The sequence below is a fragment of the Malania oleifera genome, chromosome 1, assembly GCF_029873635.1.
Source record: "Malania oleifera isolate guangnan ecotype guangnan chromosome 1, ASM2987363v1, whole genome shotgun sequence".
Lineage (NCBI taxonomy): Eukaryota > Viridiplantae > Streptophyta > Magnoliopsida > Santalales > Ximeniaceae > Malania > Malania oleifera.
Genome location: NC_080417.1, coordinates 15,131,193 through 15,151,663, shown reverse-complemented (window position 1 = coordinate 15,151,663; position 20,471 = coordinate 15,131,193). Strand labels below are relative to the sequence as shown.

The following is a 20,471-nucleotide window of genomic DNA, read 5'->3' as shown; positions in this document are numbered from 1 at the left end:
AAAAATATTAGCGAACTTCACGTTTAGCTTTTTTGGTGTATCGAATGATAATTTTATGTTTTGTTTCTAATTTAAAGATAAAGAGATAATAATAATAATAATAATAATAATAATAATAATAATAATAAATTTGTCTTTTTATTTTTGTGCATCAATAAGAATCCTGAGTTTCGTTGAAGGTGAAGAAGCAGAATCATGGCGACCGACTTCCAATCCATCCCAATAATCGGTAAATATTATTCTCCTCTTCTTCAAACCCGTGCGCACCAGAGTCTACCTTCTTCTCCTAGATATGGAGATGATTCTGCTGATGCGTCGTCTGTTTTCTGTTTTTTTGTCGAGTCACCTTTCATTTTATTAAGTTCAGCTCCTCCGATTGTTTGATTTCACGTTTCTATCTTCTTCTTCTTCTTTTATATTTGTTTCTTCTTTTTTATATTTGTTTTAGTTATTTTTTCCTTGAACCAATAATTTTGAAAATTTCGGGATAAAGCTCTGTTGGTTGGTGTATGCATTTCGCTATCTAAACGACCACAGATGTTTCGTGTCTCTGGAGTTCTCTAACGATGCAAAGTTCTCGGTGAATTTTCTAATTTCTTTTATTTCCTCTAAAATGATTCAGATGTTGGCCCTCTTTTGACCAAGTGTGATGATCCTAAAATGGCTGAAGATCCAGGTGTGTCTGAAGTTGTAAGACAATTGGATCAAGCTTGTAGAGAGGCGGGGTTCTTCTATGCGGTACTTCCCTATGCTTGTATTGTAATTCTTCCATCCGTTCCTCTCGCATTAGAATCCCACACCGGAACTGACACAATGCAGATTACCCTCCTTTGTTGTAACTTGTATGCTGCTATTTCGGGTTTAAATTTGTTTGTAGGGCAGTTATGAGTTAATATATCTAACTCATAGAAATCAATCCATGTGAAGTTGCATAATTCCTGCAATAATTCTTAGACCCATTCTTTGGTCTGAAAATTTTATCCATGGATTTCGTCTCACTGCATTCTTATTTTGATGAGAGAATAAGAGGCAGACTGAGAATTATAAAAATTAGGAGCAAAAGTAAGAGGGGTTAAGGTTAATTCTGTGGTTGCATGAGCAGTAAGAGACTATTCAAAATACTACAATACTTCTCATTACATATGAGTCATGACTCTCTTTTGTACACCTAAGTACTTGCTTACTAGTGTGGAAACTCATTTTCCGTGGACCAACATAATGGCATGAGCGTGTTTTTATTTTCCTGGAAAGACTAACTACTTTTTGGACTGGACTTGTGTATTCTGACACATAACAAGACCTTAGTCCATCACAGTTGAAAAGCACAAACATTTCTTGCTTGAAAATAACTACCTAATTACTTTAGTAGGCTTCTCAACTAAGTCTTTTGGATTTTAGCCTTCTTATTTTAATTTACCCCTTGTACACTACATTATGTGAGAATAAACTTGCCCTTGAGTTCAAAACATTCTTGCCTTGATCTCGCGGATGACCGCTCTATCATTGTCATCCTCTTTTCCCTTGGCATTTAAACTGAAGACTAGAACTAGACATCAACCTTGGTGCACTCATAATGAATCTTGCCGAATGTATTTGTACATGTCTTTTATTCCACCGTGTTTAAGAATCTAAGGATAATAAAAATATATCAACTCATTCGTACTTTGCTCATATTCCTTAGTCAATTTTTTTTACTCTATTTTTTGAGAATGATGTTCCATAAAGCTTCCTAAATCAGATTGACCTTTAGTATGTTGCTACAAGAAAAAAAAAAATTTTGTGCTTGCTTGTAAACATGAAGTGTTATGAGCTTCGATATAAGGAATTAAAATCAAGATTTATGGCTAACTAAAATCGAATGATGCCATTCAGCATTGGTGAAATCATAATTCTCATGCTTGCGATGCGTTGCAATTTTTCCCAATAAAGTGGAACATTCATTATAATTATGCCACCATAAAAATCCAGTAATCCATGGCTTCAATCATTTGACACTCATCACCACCATTCCTGAGACATAGGTAATGTAATGGATAAGTATTGAAACCTTCTTTTATATGACCCTACTCATCATAGATTGGTTGTGGATTCTCCCAATTAACTATAGGGACCTTAACTTCATTTTTCAAATTGAAGGAGACTTTGAATTTCCTCATAATTGAAGTTATCAATAGAATTCCAATGAACTGAAAAGTGCTCATTAGGAGCTTGTTGTTCTAGATGCATGTTAAGTTGCTTAACTTGTCTTTGAAGTGCCCAAGATTTATCATTGCTTTCATCTTTTGCTCCATCCATCATTTGATTGCCATGCCATTCCCTACCTCCTAACTATGGAAGAGAGTAAAAGGAAGTAGTGGCAAAACTGTTGTGCAAGAAATACCAAATGATGCAGAGGGAAAGTGATGTACGACAAGGAGCAAGGCCTTGGGAAGATCCTTGCTGGAGAATACTTAAAAAAGAATTTGATTGAGGATTTGGGTTTAGTTAGTAGTTTATTATGTGTTTAGTATTAATTAGTGTAGGATTATGTGTATTGGGGGGGTTGTTTGTAATATTTGTGTAATGTAGGGGTTTATTTGTAATTCATGTTGTTGTAGGGGTATGTGTAATTTCATGTGAATAGGCTTTCTTATAAAGTGTGTGGAAGTCTTGTTGTAGACAGTTATTGTTGAATTTGAATTGGACTTGAATGTGAGTTTTCCCCGTTGTATCTCCTCTCTTCCCATCCCTTCCTCTCTTCAATTTTTCTCATCTTTCCCATGGCTGCGGATTCTTGATGCTGCCCCTGCATCATTTGGTATCAGAGCCCAATATCGATCTCTTCTCTTCCATTTCAGCCCCCCATTTCACTCTTCATCTCCTTTCTTCTTCCTCCTCCTCCTACCTTCTTCATTCTTATTCTGTTCTTCCTCCATCTCTGTTCTGCCTTCTCCATTCCTTCTCTTTTTCTGTTCTCTCTGCTGTCCAGCAGCCCCTTCCCTCTATTTTCTGCTGTCTTTTTACCCACTGCTCTGCCTGTAGCAGTTTTATTGTCCTCTCTTTCCTTCTCCCTTATTCTTTCGTCTTCTTCTTGTCTTCTCCTCTCTCTGACAAACTGCATTCTGAAAATTTGAAATTCTCATAATTCTTTCATCTTTCATTCTCTCCATTAATCACTCTCCCTCTCTGTTAGTCTCTCATCTCTTGTCCCTGTTCTGAAATCAGTAGTAAAAAAAAAAAAAAAAACCTACCAAAATGCAGTTTTGAGCAATTTCAAAAATTCAGTCATGTCTCCAATTCTCCAAACACCGCTTTCCAGCGATCATCCTGCAACACCATCCATTTCATCGTACAGAAACCTCCGAAACCCTTCCCCTCAAAATTGCATCACCAACCGACCAGTCGTTTGGCCCCACGTGCCAGCAAAACATACCCCAGCTGTTGGCCTTCAAGAATCCCTAGTTTCCTGTGTTTTTATTATCAAACCACCACCACCATTGTGCTCCCCACCCTGTCTATAGTCTCTTGTCTTTTCATTGCTGGGATCTCACCGCTGGCGACTCACGTGCGCCATGCACTGGCGACAGGCATGAGGAAGTCTCCTAGTGTCTTCTTCAATTTCCTGTTTTGCGAGAAATTGTCCCAACCACGATATTTTGGGTTTTCTGCATAATATTTTGAATTGCAGCATGACATTTTAATTGCAGACAAAATATATTGAAAGCAAGCACAATAGTTTGACATGAAATGCTGTAAATTGAAGAATTTGTGTACCATTGGCACTTTTGAGCATGGATTTGTCACTGTAGCAATAACAAATCAGTTTGCATCGCTGTGTTTGTGATTTTCTTTGGTGAATTTGTTTTATTTTAGCATGACAATCAATATCAAAGGTACACTGAAGATAATTTTGAAAAATTGGGAGCAAGGCTTGCGGGTAAAAATTTGTGTTGAGGCTTTTGGTGATATATAGTTGCAGTATATGTGAATAAATCCAGCAATAGGGTGATAGCTTACCTGAAAAATGAAGGGCTTTTGTCATGCTCTGGACATAATATTAATTCATTCCACATATTTCTTAAATTTGGGGAAAATGCGTGCAAATTCATTTTTGATGGAAGATGTCCTATGAATGTGATTTCTAGAAACAAAGTCATTCATATGCAACTTCATTTGGAACCCCATCCAAACCCTTATGACATATCTTGGATTGATAACACTACCTTATATGTTTGTGAAAGATGTTTGGTTCCTATCCAAATGGGTGCTTACTTGGATAGTGTTTGGTGTGATATCATACCTATGAGGATTGGCCATGTACTCCTTGGTTCTTGGTTGGATGATTTGGGTGTGACTCAAGGACATGAGAACACATATGTTTTCCACTATAATGGAAAGAAAATCATTTTGAAGCTTGCTCTACCAACCAACCAGAACAAAGAATCCAAGATTATTGATCATGCCAAAGTTATTGAACTTGAAGGCACTACAAGCAAGGCAATGAATGTGTTTGAAGACATCCAAAGTCTTTTAAACATTCCTATTGTAGAATTTGTCATCCTTAATGAGTTCATTGATGCCAATTCTCAATTCAGGTTTATGGTGCTGTCAATGGAACGTGGTTTCTTGCATCACACAAGTGCTGGCTTTCAAAGAGTCCAAGTACGCCTCTTGCTTTTGATCCTCCATTGTTTCAAAATTTGAGGCCGAATTTTTTCTAACTGGGGAGAGTTGATGTAGGACAGGAAGCAAGGTTTTGGGAAGATCCTTGTTGGAGAATACTTAAGTATAATTGGATCGAGGATTTAGTTAGTAGTTTATTATGTGTTTAGTATTATTTAGTATAGGATTATGTATATTTTTGGGGGTTGTTTGTAATATTTGTGTAAGGTATGGTTTGTTTGTAATTCATGTTGTTTTAGGGGTATACGTGTAATGTGAGGAGGCTTTCTTATAAATAGTGTGTGAAAGCCATGTTGTAAACAATTGTTCTTGAATTTGAATTGGAATTGAATGTGAGTCTCTTTCCCCTTTGTATCTCCTCTCTCCTCTCTTCTCTCTTCTCCTTCCTTCCTCTCTTCAATTTCTTCTTCTCTCTCCCATGGCTGCAGATCCTTGATGCTGCCCCTGCGTCAAAAAGAGAGATAAAAAGAGAAATATAACAATTAGGAGTAACAGCAAAAGTAGATAAAAAGATGAATAAAGTGGGTCTATGCTCAACCTTGTCATTGCATTAGCAACAAGAGACAAATCATTCAAAATACAACAAAAGCTATATGAGACTGCCTTTTGTAGACCTGAATAACTTACAATTATTGTTGAGACTTGTTTCCTAGGCATCCAACATTAATAATAGTATAAATGGGTTTTACTTTCCTAGGAAAGGACTGTTTTTGTAGTCTTGACTTATATATTCCAGCACTTAATAGGACCCTGGGAAGTCCAATGCAATCTACTAGAGTCAAAAGCATAATTCTTTCTTTCTTTAAAGGCACTATGCAACGACTTATGGAGGCTTCTCAAATAAGTTTTGAATTTTAGCTTTCAAACTTAAATTACACTGCATCAATTTGTATGATGGTATAATGTTGAAGTAAAATGAGATGCTTGCAAGTATCTGCAGCAATCATGTATGCAGGATTGGTGCCTTATCAAGAGCATATTTATTTATTTGTAAAACTCTGGTTGTTCATTCATTCATTCATGCATTATTATTATTATTATTCTAATTATTAGTATTATTAAGTTATTATTATTATTATTATTATTATTGATAAGATTGGTTGTTTACATGTTAACACAGTATTAGACTTGAAAGGATCTACAATAAGTTTTAAAACTTTCCTGTGATGCTGGTGGCTGTTAATAGTTATTGAGTCGTTTATCATTATTAGTATGTGTGTTAAGAGTTATGTTAGTAAGTGTGAGTTAGTAAGGATATTATGGTCATTGGCATTGTACTTGACATATGTCATAAATAGAGTCAGAGATCTACCATTGAGGGGAGGTCTTCCATTTTACCCAATTATTCAACGTGGTATTCAACATGGTATTAGAGCAAGATTTAACTTAAACCTTAAGTGCATACCAACCCCAAACCCTAAACCTCAAACCAAAACCAACCCTAAAAGAAACCCTAAACCGCAAACTTGTGGCTGTAGAGGGACTATTCACACCACCAAAGACTAGAAGCAAAGTCCAGGAGCTGTTGGAAAACACTCTAGTTGCCGGAAAATCCTTGATGCTGCTGCCCTTTCAGAAACTCAAATAAATCCTTCATATTTTGCAAAAATAACCACCTAGATGCACACAGAACTAGCTGATCTGTTGACATGTGAAATTTCATAGCCAGGGAGAGCTCTAGGCTCCAGCCGGAATCCGACATCTCTGACTCCACACGCCTATGGAGAACGGTTTGATTTCCTTCATAGACCGTGGTATCAAGTTGTTGGTCATGTTTTTTGTTCAAAGATTCAACCTTTTTTGACCACTTCGCTTGCGGCAATTCTTTAGTTGTTCTTCAGTATTATTAAAGTGATTGGTTGCTGCCTTGTGGCAGTGGCAGTGTGTGTAGGCTACTTTTTATGGCTATGGTAGTGCTATGCCCGGTTGTTAGTGTCTTCTTTGTGACCGAATCAGTGTGGACTTGTTTGTGGTTGTACCGGTTGGCCCGGAAGTTCGCTTGTCATTGTTTTGATTGGTGGTGGCTTGTTTTGTGGTTGAATCAGTGGTTGACTTGTTTGTGGTTGTTCAAGTTGGTTCGAAAGTTTGCTTCTAGTTGTTTTTGTATTCCAAGAGCATTTTGTTCCCTGTATAATGTATATTATTGATTTTCTGCTGTATTTAGGTTGTGTGTGTCGGGATGGCGTCCTCAAATCCAAAGAGTGTGTTTCCCTCGTCAAGAACTTGTCAAGTGAACAATGTACAATAATTGTCTTGGAGCAAGAGTATTCAAGGTTCCTACAATATCAAGCATCTCATCACATTGCATCTTTTGCTCTGAAGGGTAATTCTGTAGTTTGTATGTCATCTAGTATCTCTCCCGCTAATCCTTAGATTATCGACTCTATTGGTGTAATAAACTTCTTTTCTGCCCTCCAGTATCCTAAAAATCTACCTTAAGTTACCTTTGCTGATGGGTCCACAACTACGGTTAAGGGGATAGGAACAGTAAATCCTACTCCCTCCATCTTTCTTTCCTCTGTTTTGTACATTTCTAAGTCCCCTTTCAATCTCATGTCAGTTAGTAAGTTTACAAAGGCACTAAATTGTTTTGTAACCTTCTTTCCTGAATCTGTGGTTATTCAAGATCTCAAGACGAGGAAGACAATTGGCATAAGACGTGAGGCTTGGAGACTTTACCACTTTGAGTCGCTCTCTTCTCCATTGTCACCTTGGTCATCTACCCTTGGACAAATTGAAACAACTAATTCCTATCTCGAGTTTTGTGTCTAGTCTTGAGTGTGAGTCTTGTTAGTTGGGGAAACATCATTGTGTTCCCTTTGTTTCTGAGGTCAAAACGGGCAGATAGTCCTTTCATGCTTGTCCATTATGATGTTTGGGGTCCTAGTCGTGTCGTGTCGAATTGGGGTTTCGATACTTTGTTGCATTTGTTGATGACTTCTCCAAGATGACTTGGTTATATTTAATGAAAGATCATTCAGAGTTGTTTAATATCTTTTATTCCTTATGTACTCAAATAAAGACTCAGTTTGATATGCCAATCAAGATGCATGGTTCATAGTGATAATGCTAAGGAGTACTTCAATACCCAATTCAATACCTATATGACTAATTATGGTATGGTCCATCATTTATCTCGTGCTGACACTCAACAACAAAATGGAGTTGTAGAATAGAAAAATAGACATATTGTCGAAATCATTTGTACCCTATTGTACCAAATAAATGTCCCCAAAGTTTTTTGGAGTGATGTCATGCTCACTACTTGTTCTCTCATTAATAAAATGTCATCCTTTATCCTTGGTGGTAAACTCCCATATTCAGTTTTCTTACCTAAGGCTCCTTTGTTCTCTTGTCCTCCTTGTATATTCGGTTGTGTGTCTTTTGTCCATCAATTAGCTCTCGGAATTGATAAGTTGCTCCTTGTGCCATAAAATTTATTTTTCTGGGGTATTCTCAAAGGGATATCGATGTTATAGCTCTACTTTACATCGGTCTTTTGTTTGTACTGATCACCTTTTTTGAGTCTACTTTGTACTACTTTGATTCCTTGAGTTTTTTTGACCTTAATGAATCCCTTCCTCTGCCTTGCCTTCCAGATTCCAACTTAATATTTGTGCCTAATCCTCCTACATCTTTATCCAGTTTGAGTCTTTCTCGTTGCTTGGATCATCCCCATTTGCAGGTATATACACGAGACTCAAGGGAGGAGAGCTTCCTCTAGATTCTACGTATACGCCTCTAGTTCTCTTGTCAGATGATCCTATTTCCCTAGATGTTGATCCGCCCATTGCTGTTTGAAAAGGTAAACATAGTTGTACTCAACATTTAATCTCTAATTTTTTTTGTTATGATTTCTTGTCATCCTCATATTATTGTTTTATTAGTACTTTGTCTTCTATTGCTCTTCCAAAATCTATTTCTAAAGTCTTGTTCCATTTTGGGTGGCGGAATGCAATGATTGAAGAGATGCATGTGTTATAGGATAGTGATACTTGGGAGTTGGTACCTGTACCTCCTAATAAGTTTTTGGTTGGTTGTTGTTGGGTGTATACTGTGAAGGTCAGTCCAGATGGTTCCGTGGCTTGATTGAAGGTTCGTCTTCTTGCTAAGGGATATACTCAAGTGTATGGTTTGTATTATTTAGACATATTCTCTCCAGTCGCTAAACTTTCTTTAGTGCGTTTGTTCATCCTCTTATTCATTACTTGTCATTGGCCTCTACATTAGTTAGATGTGAAGAATGCTTACCTACATGGTGATCTTTAGGAGGAGGTCTATATGAAGCAACCACCCGGGTTTGTTGCTCAGAGGGAGTTAGGCTTAGTGTGTTGGCTTAAGAAATCATATATGGTTTAAAATAGTCTTCGAGAGCATGATTTGGTCGATTCAGTGTTGTAGTACTTGAGTTTGGAATCCAATGACGTGTAGTGGATCACTTTGTATTTTATTGTCATCTCCAACTGACAAGATTTTTCTTATTGTGTATGTGGATGATATTGTGACTATTGGAGATGATGATCGAGGCTCTAGGATCTAAAGCTTTTACATACTAAATTTTAAACAGGGGATTTGGGACCATTGAAGTACTTCTTGGGTCTAGAAGTTTTGAGATCTTATACAAGAATGGTCTTGTCACACAGAAAGTCTGTTCTTGATCTTTTAGATGAGGCCAGGCTGTTCACTATTGGGATCCAAACCTGTTGATAAACCCATTGATCCCAATAGTAAGTTAGTGTCAGATATGGATGATTTGTTGCCTAACCTAGGACAGTACCGGGGACTTGTTGGAAAGTTGAAATATCTTGCAATCACTCAACCAAATATATCTTTCGCAACAAGTGTTGTTAGTCAATTTTTGTGATTTTCCAAGAACAACTCATTGGGATACAAAAATTTGCATTTTGAGATACCTCAAAGGTGCACTAGGGAGATGTCTCTTATATCAAGATCATGGTCGCACTCATATTTAGGGATATATAGATGCGAATTGTGCTATGTCGCCTTCCGGTGAAGTTCCACAACTGGGTATTGTATCTTTGTTGATGGTAATTTGGTTTCTTAGAAAAGTAAGAAGCAGATTGTGGTGGCTAGGTCATGTGCTGAGTCAAAGTATAGGGCTATGACTCACACTACATGTGAACTTGTTTGGTGGAAGAACATGTTGGAAGAAAACTGGGTTTTTCCGCATTCTTATCCTATGGAGTTGATGTGTGATAATCAAGTTGCTATTCATATTGCCTCCAACTTGGTCTTCCATGAGTGGACAAAACTCTTCGAAGTTGATTGCCACTTTGTTCGAAAGAAGTTTGTACAAAGCTCATTACAACCATTCATGTGAAGTTTGATTTTCAGCTTATTGATTCACTCACTAAAGCCTTGGGGGGGGGGGGGGCGCTCGTGTGAAATTCATTTGTAATAAGTTAGGAGAGCGTATGATATGTATGCTGCAGCTTGCTTGAGGGGGAATGCTAATGATTATTGGATCATTTATCATTATTAGTATGTGTGTTAGGCTTATGTTAGTAAGCGTGAGTTAGTAAGGGTGTTATGGTCATTGGTATTGTACTTGACATATTTTATAAATAGAGGGAGAGGCCTATCTTTGAAGGGACGTCTTCCATTTTACCCAATTATTCAACAGTGGCCAATAATATGCAGTCCTTTCTAATTGCCATTGAAAGAAATAAAGACAATGCGTAACATTAATTTCATCCTAAATTTAGTGAAGGTGGATCATAAGTGCTTTTGCATGATTTCTATTTCTTAGTCCATGATGCTCTATCTCTAAAATGAAATTGTTTTTATGTTTTATTGACATCTTTTAGGAGATAGTGATAGCAATAAGATTTACGTGGATCTCTTTTGATTTTCACAAGTGGTATCATTGAATTGCCGTCACAGTTTCTGAAAGAAATATATATTTTGTTTTTATCTTGACTTGTTATATAATTTGTTCACAATGCTTTGTGATTGATGGGCAGAAGGGCCATGGTGTTCCTGATTCCCTTCTCACGGAGGTTAGAAATGCAACACACAAATTTTTTAATCGTCCTTATGAAGAGAAAATCAAGATCAAGATGTCTTCAGCAACTGGATTCAGGTTTACCTCCTAGAATAATGTGCCACTTGCATACCTACGAAAATTGGCATCTATTTGCAATTTATAACAAGTATACACAGCACTTAATTTAAATCCAAGCACACTTTTTGAAAAATGCAGGGGATATCAGAGAATTGGAGAAAATATAACCAAAGGCACACCTGATATCCATGAAGCTATTGATGTGAGTCATTCTTAATTGCTTTGCTATTTTTTCTTTGAATCGGTTAATTGCTTTATCAATGATAGGTTATAGGTATTTTTGTAACTGGAATAAGATGTTAATATATATCACTGCATTGCAAGCTGATGAATATTGTACAGTTTTGTCATGAAGTCTTCATATTCGTCTCATATACAATGTTTTGAATTCTGTTTTATAATTTGTATGTAATCCCGACTATCTTCGAAATGAAGATTCACTACTTGTTCATGTAGCTTGCACATAACGTTCTGTTTTGCAACTTCTGCTACTTTTTGAACTGAAACAGTGAATCAGTTAATAATTCTTGAAATGAATCACATTTTGATGGGGATCAACATGCACCTTGAGTATCTTTCACAGATATTGTGACACGTGGACGACCACCCGAAGTCCACCATTAGATGTGAACTTTAGTTACTGCAATTGCAGAGTTTATGCAATTGAAGACTTTAGTAGCAGCAATTACAGTCTTTATGCAACTGAAGATTTAGTTGTAGCAATTGCAGACTTTATGCAATTGAAGACTTTAGTTGCAGCAATTAAAGATTTTATGCAATTGAAGACTTAATTGCAACAATTGAAGACTTAGTAGCAGCAATTGAAGCTACTCTTGGAAGTTAAGAGGATGACAACTTGCAAGTCGAAGTGTCTTGCCTTCTTTATTTTACTTTTTATTTAAATCTCTCAAGAAGTCATGTGCAAGTCATGTGCATGCTCATGTAAGGCTATAAATATGCATTCACTTGTATTGTAAAGATCATTGCATTATCAATTAAAAAGAAGCCTTCGCTTAGACTTGTTAGTCTTGTTCCCCTCCTTGTAAGTGAGTAGTGTGAAACTACATTCCGTCTCCCTGGAGATTGAGTGGTGAGAGACCATGACAACATCAACGTCATCATCAACACTAAACGTCCACTCTTCTTTCATTGCCCACAGCCACAACCTTCCTCGAGCTTCGTTATTGTCTCAAGATTCCGAAGGATCAACAAGCTTGTTTGTGGTGTGAATCGAGTACTTGTGTGTCTTGGTGTTTGTCATTTCGAATCTTTGGTAAACTCATTTCAATTCCTTGTTTGTGACCATCTAGGACAGCCCCTAAAGGTACCTTGTAAGCCTTGAAACTCTACCCAAATACTTGATTGAAAAACCTTGTTCATTCTCTTTGAATCTTCCTAGATTTTCAGCAAGAACATGCTTGCTAGTACCGTGTTTAGGGGATATTTGATTTGTATGCTTGGACTTGTGATCTAAGACTTTTAATATAATATCTTTTAACTGAACTTGACTACTTGAATGAAATGATCAACTAAGGGTTTCTAACTAAATTATATATGTTTTCAAAATCTCAACAACTTGTGATCATTAGAATATGTTTATGATGTTCATGCTTAGTTGATTAAATTCTTCCCATATATTGTGATATTGTGTGTGCGCTACAAAGAGGGTCAACCATAGGACTAGGGCTACTTAGAACCATCCTACATCACATTTTCTACTGGAGTTCTAAATCTTTGGATGCAGCATGAATCTATTTTACAAATAGTTTCTCACAGCCTCCTGCAATTATATATGCCCTTAAAAAGTTGTGCCAAGCAATTATTATGAATTATGATTATTAGCCACTTGCATTGAATGTATTTGATACGCTGGAGTTGTGGTTTTCGTGGTTAGTGGAAGCCAAAACAAACCTACGTGGGACTGGAGTCCATCTTATATTTGCTTCCATGTCTCATATGTTACTTTTCCATCCATAGTTGTATGTTCAGTTGTGAGATATGTTTCTTTCTTGCTGTACAGATAAGAGGATCAGCTTAGTGCTTTGAGTTGAGTTGTGATCCTAGTTGTGGTTATTATTATTTACTATTTTATTTTTCTCTTGTTTGTAATAGTGCTACAGAGAAATAAAAGCAGGGATGTATGGAGATCTTGGTGAACCCATGGAAGGGTCTAACGTATGGTATGTTTAAGTTCTTGTAAGTAGGGGTTTTCTGTCTGTATTTTACAATAATAACGAATACAATGTGTTGTATTGGAGATATGGGCAAGTGCCCTTTCTTTTCTGGTTGAGCTAGCACATGCTCTATACCTCGTCCTGTGATTGTCTAGATTACAAGTCAAGAGGACTGCTCAGCTTTATAGAGTAGAATTGATTTATCATTGATCCAAATGGAACACCCAATGCCTACTCAAATTTTCATTGTACAAATTCCAACTAGTTGTGGACCAGGGCCTTTTTTGAGTAAAACTGAGGACCTTTGCTTCTTAAGACACAATTGTCTGCCGACTGCATGACCTGGAAAAAGGGGTGTGGGGATGGGGTTTGGTTTGTTATTTTGATTTCAATTCTCCACTCCAGGGGATGGATTCCAATTTTTCATCTTTATTGTTCTCTTCTGCAATTGCTTACTCATTTAAGTTCATGTGGAAATCCTACACATCTAACTTGCATTGGACTCTGGGAACTTGCTTCTTTTCTGTACATATAATGCAAATTTTACATTTTTGGGCACTGGTTTAGCTTTAATTGGACTCTGGTAACTGGCTTCTTTATTGTGCACTACATTGCTAAATGTACATTTTGAGGCATTTGTTGCTGATTTGAAAGTTCAAACATACTTTGTGGGAGCTTAATGTTAGATACATTGTCAAAAAATTGCCATTTACTCTGCTTTTTGTGGACATTAATGAATTGTGATTTATTTCATTTTCACTTTTGTGCAGGCCAGTTAATCCTTCAAACTTTGAATCACTGATGGAGGATTATATCAGCCTTTGCACAGGCATGCTTTCTGTAGTGAGATTTCAATTCTCTTGGTTTGCTTTGTCTTGGCATATGTTCTGTTTTTAACATTTTGATTATTAAATACTGTAAGACCTTTCAAGAAAAATCATGCGGGGAATTGCTTTAGCATTGGGTGGGCCACCAGATGAATTTGAAAGCAAAATAGCTGGAGATCCATTTTGGGTTATGCGTCTAATTGGTTACCCGGGTGTATCCAAGGCAAATGACCAATGCAAGACCGAAAATGACATTGGGTGGTAATATGCAATAATGCTATCACTGATGCTTGCTTTTTTCTAATGTTTCTTGGCGCCTCATGGAATTTTCTTTTTGATTCTTTTGATTTTTTTTGACCATGTATTGTGGCAAAACAAATCCAGTGGGGCTCACACGGACTATGGTAAATTTTTTGGCTTATAGATGATGAAAGGTCTTGATGATCTAGTTAGTTGATCATTCATAGTTGTCTTGAATGGCAGGTCTGTTGACATTGGTCAATCAGGATGATCATATGCCTGCACTGCAGGTATGCTTAATTACTTCAATGTTTGTCCTTCAAATTCTGATGCTTAAGATGGTCATTTTCAATTTCATTTAAAATATACCATTCCGATAGGTTTGTTTGCATCTCAGACTAAAAATCTGTTGATTGAATTGATTTAAGTGGCCTGACAGATGTTTATACTCTATTTGTTTATATTTTCTTTTCTTTTTGTTGTTGGCATAAAACAACTGTATTATCTATGCTCTTGTTATTCATAACATTAGCCTCCTTTTTAGCTGCTTCTTGTATGGATATGATCACCACTGCAACTTCCCTTAAATTTCCAAGCCATGTAGAAAATATAACAAAAATGTAATAAAAAAACAAAAAATAATAGAACCATTTTGATGATTGGTTGAAGTACTGAAATGAGATGCAGATGGCTCTCTTTTTTGGAGGCAATTAATGTCATCTACAAGAGTTCTTAGCTCAGCTAGTGCAGTCGGTTAATAACACTACACCACCAGGATAGAGTACCTGGCTGTTGTACTGTTTGTTACTCGATGCTTGCGTAGAAAAGAGAGAATTTTCTGCAACCAAATACCTGTGTGTGGCCAGATTGCAAATAAAGAATAATGGTAAAATGATATAATTCCATGCAAATGTTATTGGGAAGATGATGATGCTGTGTGTTGAGAGTTGGTGGACTAATAATGTGAGCGACGGCTAGCTAGGCTAGAAATACTCTGTATAATTATAAATTCTGATTTGATATTGAGGCATGGTCTTAAATTTCTATGAAGCTATCAAAATTTATGATGAAATTTTTGCTTTCCATCACCCTCGAAATCAAAATGGCAATCGATTGTCATCTTACTTAATTTCCATTGTAATTTTAACAAATTTCCAAAATTTGTTAAAATCTCGAAATATTAACAAAGCTTGTTGGAACTTTAACTATTGAATAAATTTTCTTAGAATTCAAATTTGAGATTTATTCAAATTTGAGATTTAGGCACAAAATGAAATTTCTCTCTTAATTTATCTTTTTGTTTTTTTTTAAAATTTTATTGAAACAAAAGATTATTGTAAAGACTTTCGAAATTATATGAAAAATTAAACTTAAAAAAACATTTTATTTAACCATTCATGTCTAAATGATTTTTATTTTTTATAGTAAATAATATTTAATTGATTTATGAATTTCATTTATATTAACTAGATATGTTTTATACGCATATATTACATATAATACACATTATATTGCAAATATGTTCGACACACATATCATATTACAAGTATTGCACCTCATACACAGCACAAATGTATTTAGTTTATAACGTATTACTCCTAAAACTTACATTTTTATCTCTATTAATCATTTCTAAAGTTCCATAAAAGAATTCCATTCTTTACTTCTAATTTCCATCGTTATCCTCGCCACCCCACCCCCCCAAGGAAGGAATCTCAAATCTCACATTGAAATCAAAATTTTTGTTCTTTTAGGGCTTCAGAATTTTAGTTGAAATCAAAATTTAAGACCTTGTATTGAGGTTACAGTTCTTAGTGGCTTTTCTAATTGGCAGGCCAAAGGCTAAACTTCTACATTATTAGCTAAGTTTGGGTGTTGATATGATGGGATGCAGAAGGCATTTGTTTGAAGATATAGCATTCCCTTTCTCATACTTTATTTTGTTTCTTTAAGGCTTTTTCGTATCTTCTGTTATTGTTAAGTTGTTTGAAGGTGAAAAACCACTCTGGTGAGTGGATATGGGCTGCTCCAATCCCTGGCACATTTGTCTGCAACATTGGTGACATGCTAAAGGTATATAAAGTTGCACCACAAATGCATCCAGTATCCCTTATTCCTTTGAACTTCATGTTGATCCTTCTCCTGAAACTTGGAGGAACTGCAGATTTGGTCCAATGGGTTATATGAATCAACATTGCATCGAGTTATCAACAACTCCCCAAAATACCGGGCCTCTGTAGCTTACTTTTACGAGGTTAGTCTCTCTCCATCTTTCCCTGTTCCTTCTCCCTTTCTTCTTTAGTGGGTCCTCCTTTATGGTGTGGTGTTGCATTAGCAGCCAAACTTTGATGCAGCAGTAGAGCCTGTTGATGCATGCATACGGAGGACTGGTGGAACTCCAAAATTTGAGAGAGCTGTTTACGGAGAGCATTTAGTTAGCAAAGTCCAAACAAATTTCGTGATGTAGGAGCTGAAAACTTGTGCCATTTGACCTTTATATTATGCTGTATAAACATTGGAATCACCCCAAGCTCCATTGAAGGTGTTTACTTTGGATAGTTGTATTGCCGATAAGAGTGTTTTTTTTAAGTGTTTGTATCGAATTTTGTAATCATTAGATTGTATAAAAATTCACCACTTGCCATTGCCAAGTTTGAAGAATACATTTGTTATGAGCTGTCAAATGGGGCCTTCTAACCTAAAATAATAAAGGGGGCTGCTCCCCTTTTGGACCCACGTCAACAGTGATTGTCCAATCAAAACTTTGGCACTACAATCTAGACAGTTCATGCTGGAATTAAGTGGTTATTAGGATTCAATTATTTCTTGAATTTGATTTTTAGGCACGCCCTTTTAAAAAAATTTTGTAGGACAAGCTGACCTAAGCCGGCTGATGCCTGGATATGGGGAGGTTGAGAATGCACCTTTGGCTTCTGATGGTGGCCAGGGCAGTCTCCGTGGTGGAGATGAATTGATTAGGATTGCATCCTTTTTTCGAGGAGTCGGCGATTATATAGGCAAGGCAATGGTTTTAATTTGGACTTTAAATTTGAGTCTATTTGGATGATATAAATTTCTTTACAATTTTATATTTGTTTTGTCCAAATCTAGATAAATTTAAGCAAACTTCAATCCGTCAAGAAAACACCACCAGAAGTATACATTTGATATGTAGAAATAGAATTTATCACTTGATTTTAAATTCTTTTTATTTTATTCTATTTCTACTCTGTTCATTATGTAAACCAGAGAAGATGATAGGCTGATGGACTATATTTTTCAGTAGTGTACATAGTACACAAAGTTGGGAGTCATGTGTTTCGCACGTCTGTTCCTCAGTATATTGAGGAGGATTTTGAGATGTGTTTTCTGTTTTAATCAGTGAATTTGCTTTTAGAACAAAACAAAACAAAACAAAACAAAAGTAAACAAAACAATTGATTTTAAAGTCATCAGTTAGATTTCGTGGTCTTCTGTGGACCTCATCTTTCTTTTCAACAGCATGGCGCACGACAGGGACGAGGGCCTGGGGGTTACATTAGTGCACCGACATTATCTTTTTCCTTTATGATTTCCAGGAAATGCTTAGAATTAGAGGTGACCCTCTTTGTAATGGATACTTCAAAAATTATGCAGTAATTGCTATCAATTGATACGCATTTCTTCCAGTTTTGTATGCCCAGCTCTGTTCCAGAGACATTATGTCTGAGACGAATTCAGGGGATTTCGACGCTGAACCCCTAGAATATGTAGAGCGTCGTTCTTATTCATTATAAATAAACAAACTGCTTGCTTGAAACCTCTACTTTAATTATACATGTTTCTTGCTAGATCCACTGAAACTCCAAATAACAATACTAAAAAGCTGCCAGGAGAAGGAGAGAGAGAGAGAGAGAGAGAGAGAGAGAGAGAGTGCATGGAACAATGACTTACATTAATGGTCTGGGGGCAACTTATTGCCTGAAGATCATGTAGTCGATCTATCACGGTTGGCACGTCAAGAGCCAGGCCTCTCCAGAGCAGCATAAGAAGTTGAAGGAGCTGGCGCCAATATCTGACTTCTTTTTTCTGGTGAAACCAAATGATCAGTTCGGCATTGTATGTGATCATAGGATCTTTCATCTGGGCATGCTTTGTGTGTGGCAAAGAAGGCAGCACATTCCTGTGCGGATCTCTGTGACGGCAGCCCCAAAATGCAGTTCATGCTTACATTAAGAACCTTCGTCTCTACCAGCTTGATGCATTCTGAGCCCACATGCGTGAAGTAGTTGTACTCCAAGGACAACTTATACAGGTGCGGAAGCTTGCACACCATCTCTGGCACCGTCCCAGAAAGGCAGTTATGCGACAAGTTCAGCTGTTCCATCTTCCTCAGGCATGCAAAAGAAAGAGGCAACGGTCCCTTCAATTGGTTGATGCTGGCGTCGAAGACTGTTGTCTTCTTCAAGTGCCCTATCTGATATGGAAGACACCCGGATAGTCTGTTATTTAAGAAGAGCACCTCAATAAGTGTGTTGGAAGCGTTGCTAATGCTCGGCGGGATTGGACCGGTGAAGTAATTGTTGGCTAAGGTGAGATACAGTGCTGGAGTGCTGCCAAGGTTTTTTGGGAGATTTTCAATGAACTCGTTGTTGTTGAGGAAGAGGACATCGAGGTCTAGATTGAATACTTGGTGGGGTAGTCGTCCTATAAGCGAATTGAAACGCAGATCCAAGAAAGTTAGCTTGGTAGCGTGGAGAACATTGGCTGGAAACTTCCCGGTGAGGTTGTTGTTGCTCAAGTCGAGCTCGTAAAAATATTGGAGTTTGGAAATTGAGGAAGAAACAGCACTGGTGATGTTATTGGAGTTTGCATGGAAGAAGACGAGGTACTTAAGTTCATCGATCAAGCTACCGACGGTGAGGTTTCCATTGAAGTTGAAGCCGTTGAAGCGGACACCGGAGACAACTTGCCGGTTGATCACGGGGGCGGAGTCGCAGTGGAAGCCTCGGTAACTGCAGACATCTTTGCCTGTCCAATTTTTCGTGATGCCTAGAGGGTCATAGTTTATAGTTGTCTTGAATTTTTGGACTGCTTTGTAAGCCTTCTTGAGCTCTTTTTTTTGGGCATCACTGTGTGAAGGTGCTAGTGTTGATGCAGGGGCAGGTGGCATTGTTGGTTCTGGACATGGTACCATTGGGGATGGCGATGGCGATGGCGCAGGCGAAGGCATGGATGGTGAAGGAGATGGTGGCAGCTGCGGTGCAGGTGGCAGCGATGGGCCTACTGTTGGTCCTGAAGATGGTGCCATTGGGGATGGTGATGCTGAAGGCATGTATGGTGAAGGAAATGGTGGCAGCTGCGGTGCAGGTGGCAGCGATGGGCCGGGTGGCGGTAGTGCTGGGCGGGGGGTGGGATTTGGGAGAGGAGAGCCTTCAAGCTCTGGAAGGAGGAGACGGGAAGGATGATTGGTGGTGCTTGCTTTTTTGATTTCCAGTGTTTCTCTGGCGATCATGGTGAGTGAAGGATTTCTGGCAACGTGGAAGAAAGACAGGTAGAAGATGAAGAAGCTGATGATGAGCAGTAGAACAGTGGTTGATGGGAGAGATGGGTAGCCCATTCTCTCTCTCTCTCTCTCTGGGATGGGAAGGAAACCCCAATCCACTAGAGTGGAGAGGGTGTGTATGTGTAGGGAAGAGATCGAGGGAGAGGAGAAGGTTCTTCCAGCTCCTCAAATACTTGAATTGTGGATTGAGATGTTTCATCTGTCCCTTAATGGCTTAATCCCCCTTCTGCCTATGCCGAACGAATAATTAAAACAGCTGTAAAAATAGAAAAAGCAGAAAAAGCAAGTATAAAAATCCAATATTAAATTCGATTTTATACTGCTCACCAGACTTGAGACTTGTAACGGAAGTGGCCAAGTGAGAAAGCCCAGTGACTGCATTAGGGCAATGGTCTGCGTACGAAATATAAATGAGGTTGAAAGGATTTGTCACTCTTAAGTCATCTTGTGGTTAGCAATTGGCATGGCTGAGGCCGTCTTTAAAGCTCTAGAGGACCCATCCTAAAGATGTTTGCTTCTCTTTTTCTTTTTCTGTTTCTGTTTTTAAAATTTTTTGGATGCTCTCTTTTGGCGTGATTATAATTAAATGCTGGTGTATAGGTTGCATATAACACGTACAAACATTAACATCAAAATACAAAAAGGAATCAATATATATGACCCAAAACTTCAACTTAAACAAGCCTTTGGGATTCATTCTAATGATTCATGGTTGACCTAATTGAATAAATAAAAATCTGTTATTCCGAATCGTATCCGACTCGCTTAAATTGACTCATAACCGATCTACACATTAAATGAGTCGAACATGATTTGAACTTTTTTTATTCATTTCTAAATGAATCAGTTGATAGATTTAAGATTTTATTCTATGGATGAAGCCTATACACTAACAACTAATGTTTAAATTCATTGATAATCTAATATGCTTATGCTTA

General features: G+C 37.4%; 2 protein-coding genes across 9 annotated transcripts; one reads left to right on the top strand and one right to left on the bottom strand.

The window, feature by feature from the left end:
- The first annotated feature begins 19 nt into the window (after positions 1-19).
- On the top strand, positions 20-16,649 carry LOC131158348 (probable 2-oxoglutarate-dependent dioxygenase At3g50210). Of its 8 annotated transcripts, none has more exons than XM_058113153.1 (12): positions 20-229; positions 623-738; positions 10,647-10,765; positions 10,886-10,949; positions 12,860-12,927; positions 13,692-13,750; positions 13,844-14,009; positions 14,133-14,152; positions 14,232-14,278; positions 15,981-16,061; positions 16,153-16,242; positions 16,324-16,649. In XM_058113153.1, the coding sequence occupies exons 1-12, from the start codon at positions 196-198 to the stop codon at positions 16,453-16,455; spliced, it is 996 nt and encodes a 331-aa protein (XP_057969136.1). In that variant the 5' UTR covers positions 20-195; the 3' UTR covers positions 16,456-16,649. The 8 variants fall into 8 exon arrangements, 7 of the variants coding, with proteins under 7 accessions (XP_057969136.1, XP_057969186.1, XP_057969161.1 ...); XM_058113203.1 differs by having other exon boundaries at positions 40-229; positions 10,650-10,765; positions 16,346-16,649; XM_058113178.1 differs by having other exon boundaries at positions 40-229; positions 10,650-10,765; positions 16,327-16,649.
- Positions 16,650-17,703: 1,054 nt separating this feature from the next.
- Positions 17,704-19,982, bottom strand: LOC131158338 (uncharacterized protein At4g06744-like). The gene is made up of 2 exons (XM_058113142.1): positions 19,861-19,982; positions 17,704-19,759 (listed from the first exon to the last, which is right to left on the bottom strand). Exon 2 carries the CDS (start codon positions 19,585-19,587, stop codon positions 17,986-17,988), a length of 1,602 nt encoding a protein of 533 aa, XP_057969125.1. The 5' UTR covers positions 19,588-19,759; positions 19,861-19,982; the 3' UTR covers positions 17,704-17,985.
- Positions 19,983-20,471: the final 489 nt, after the last annotated feature.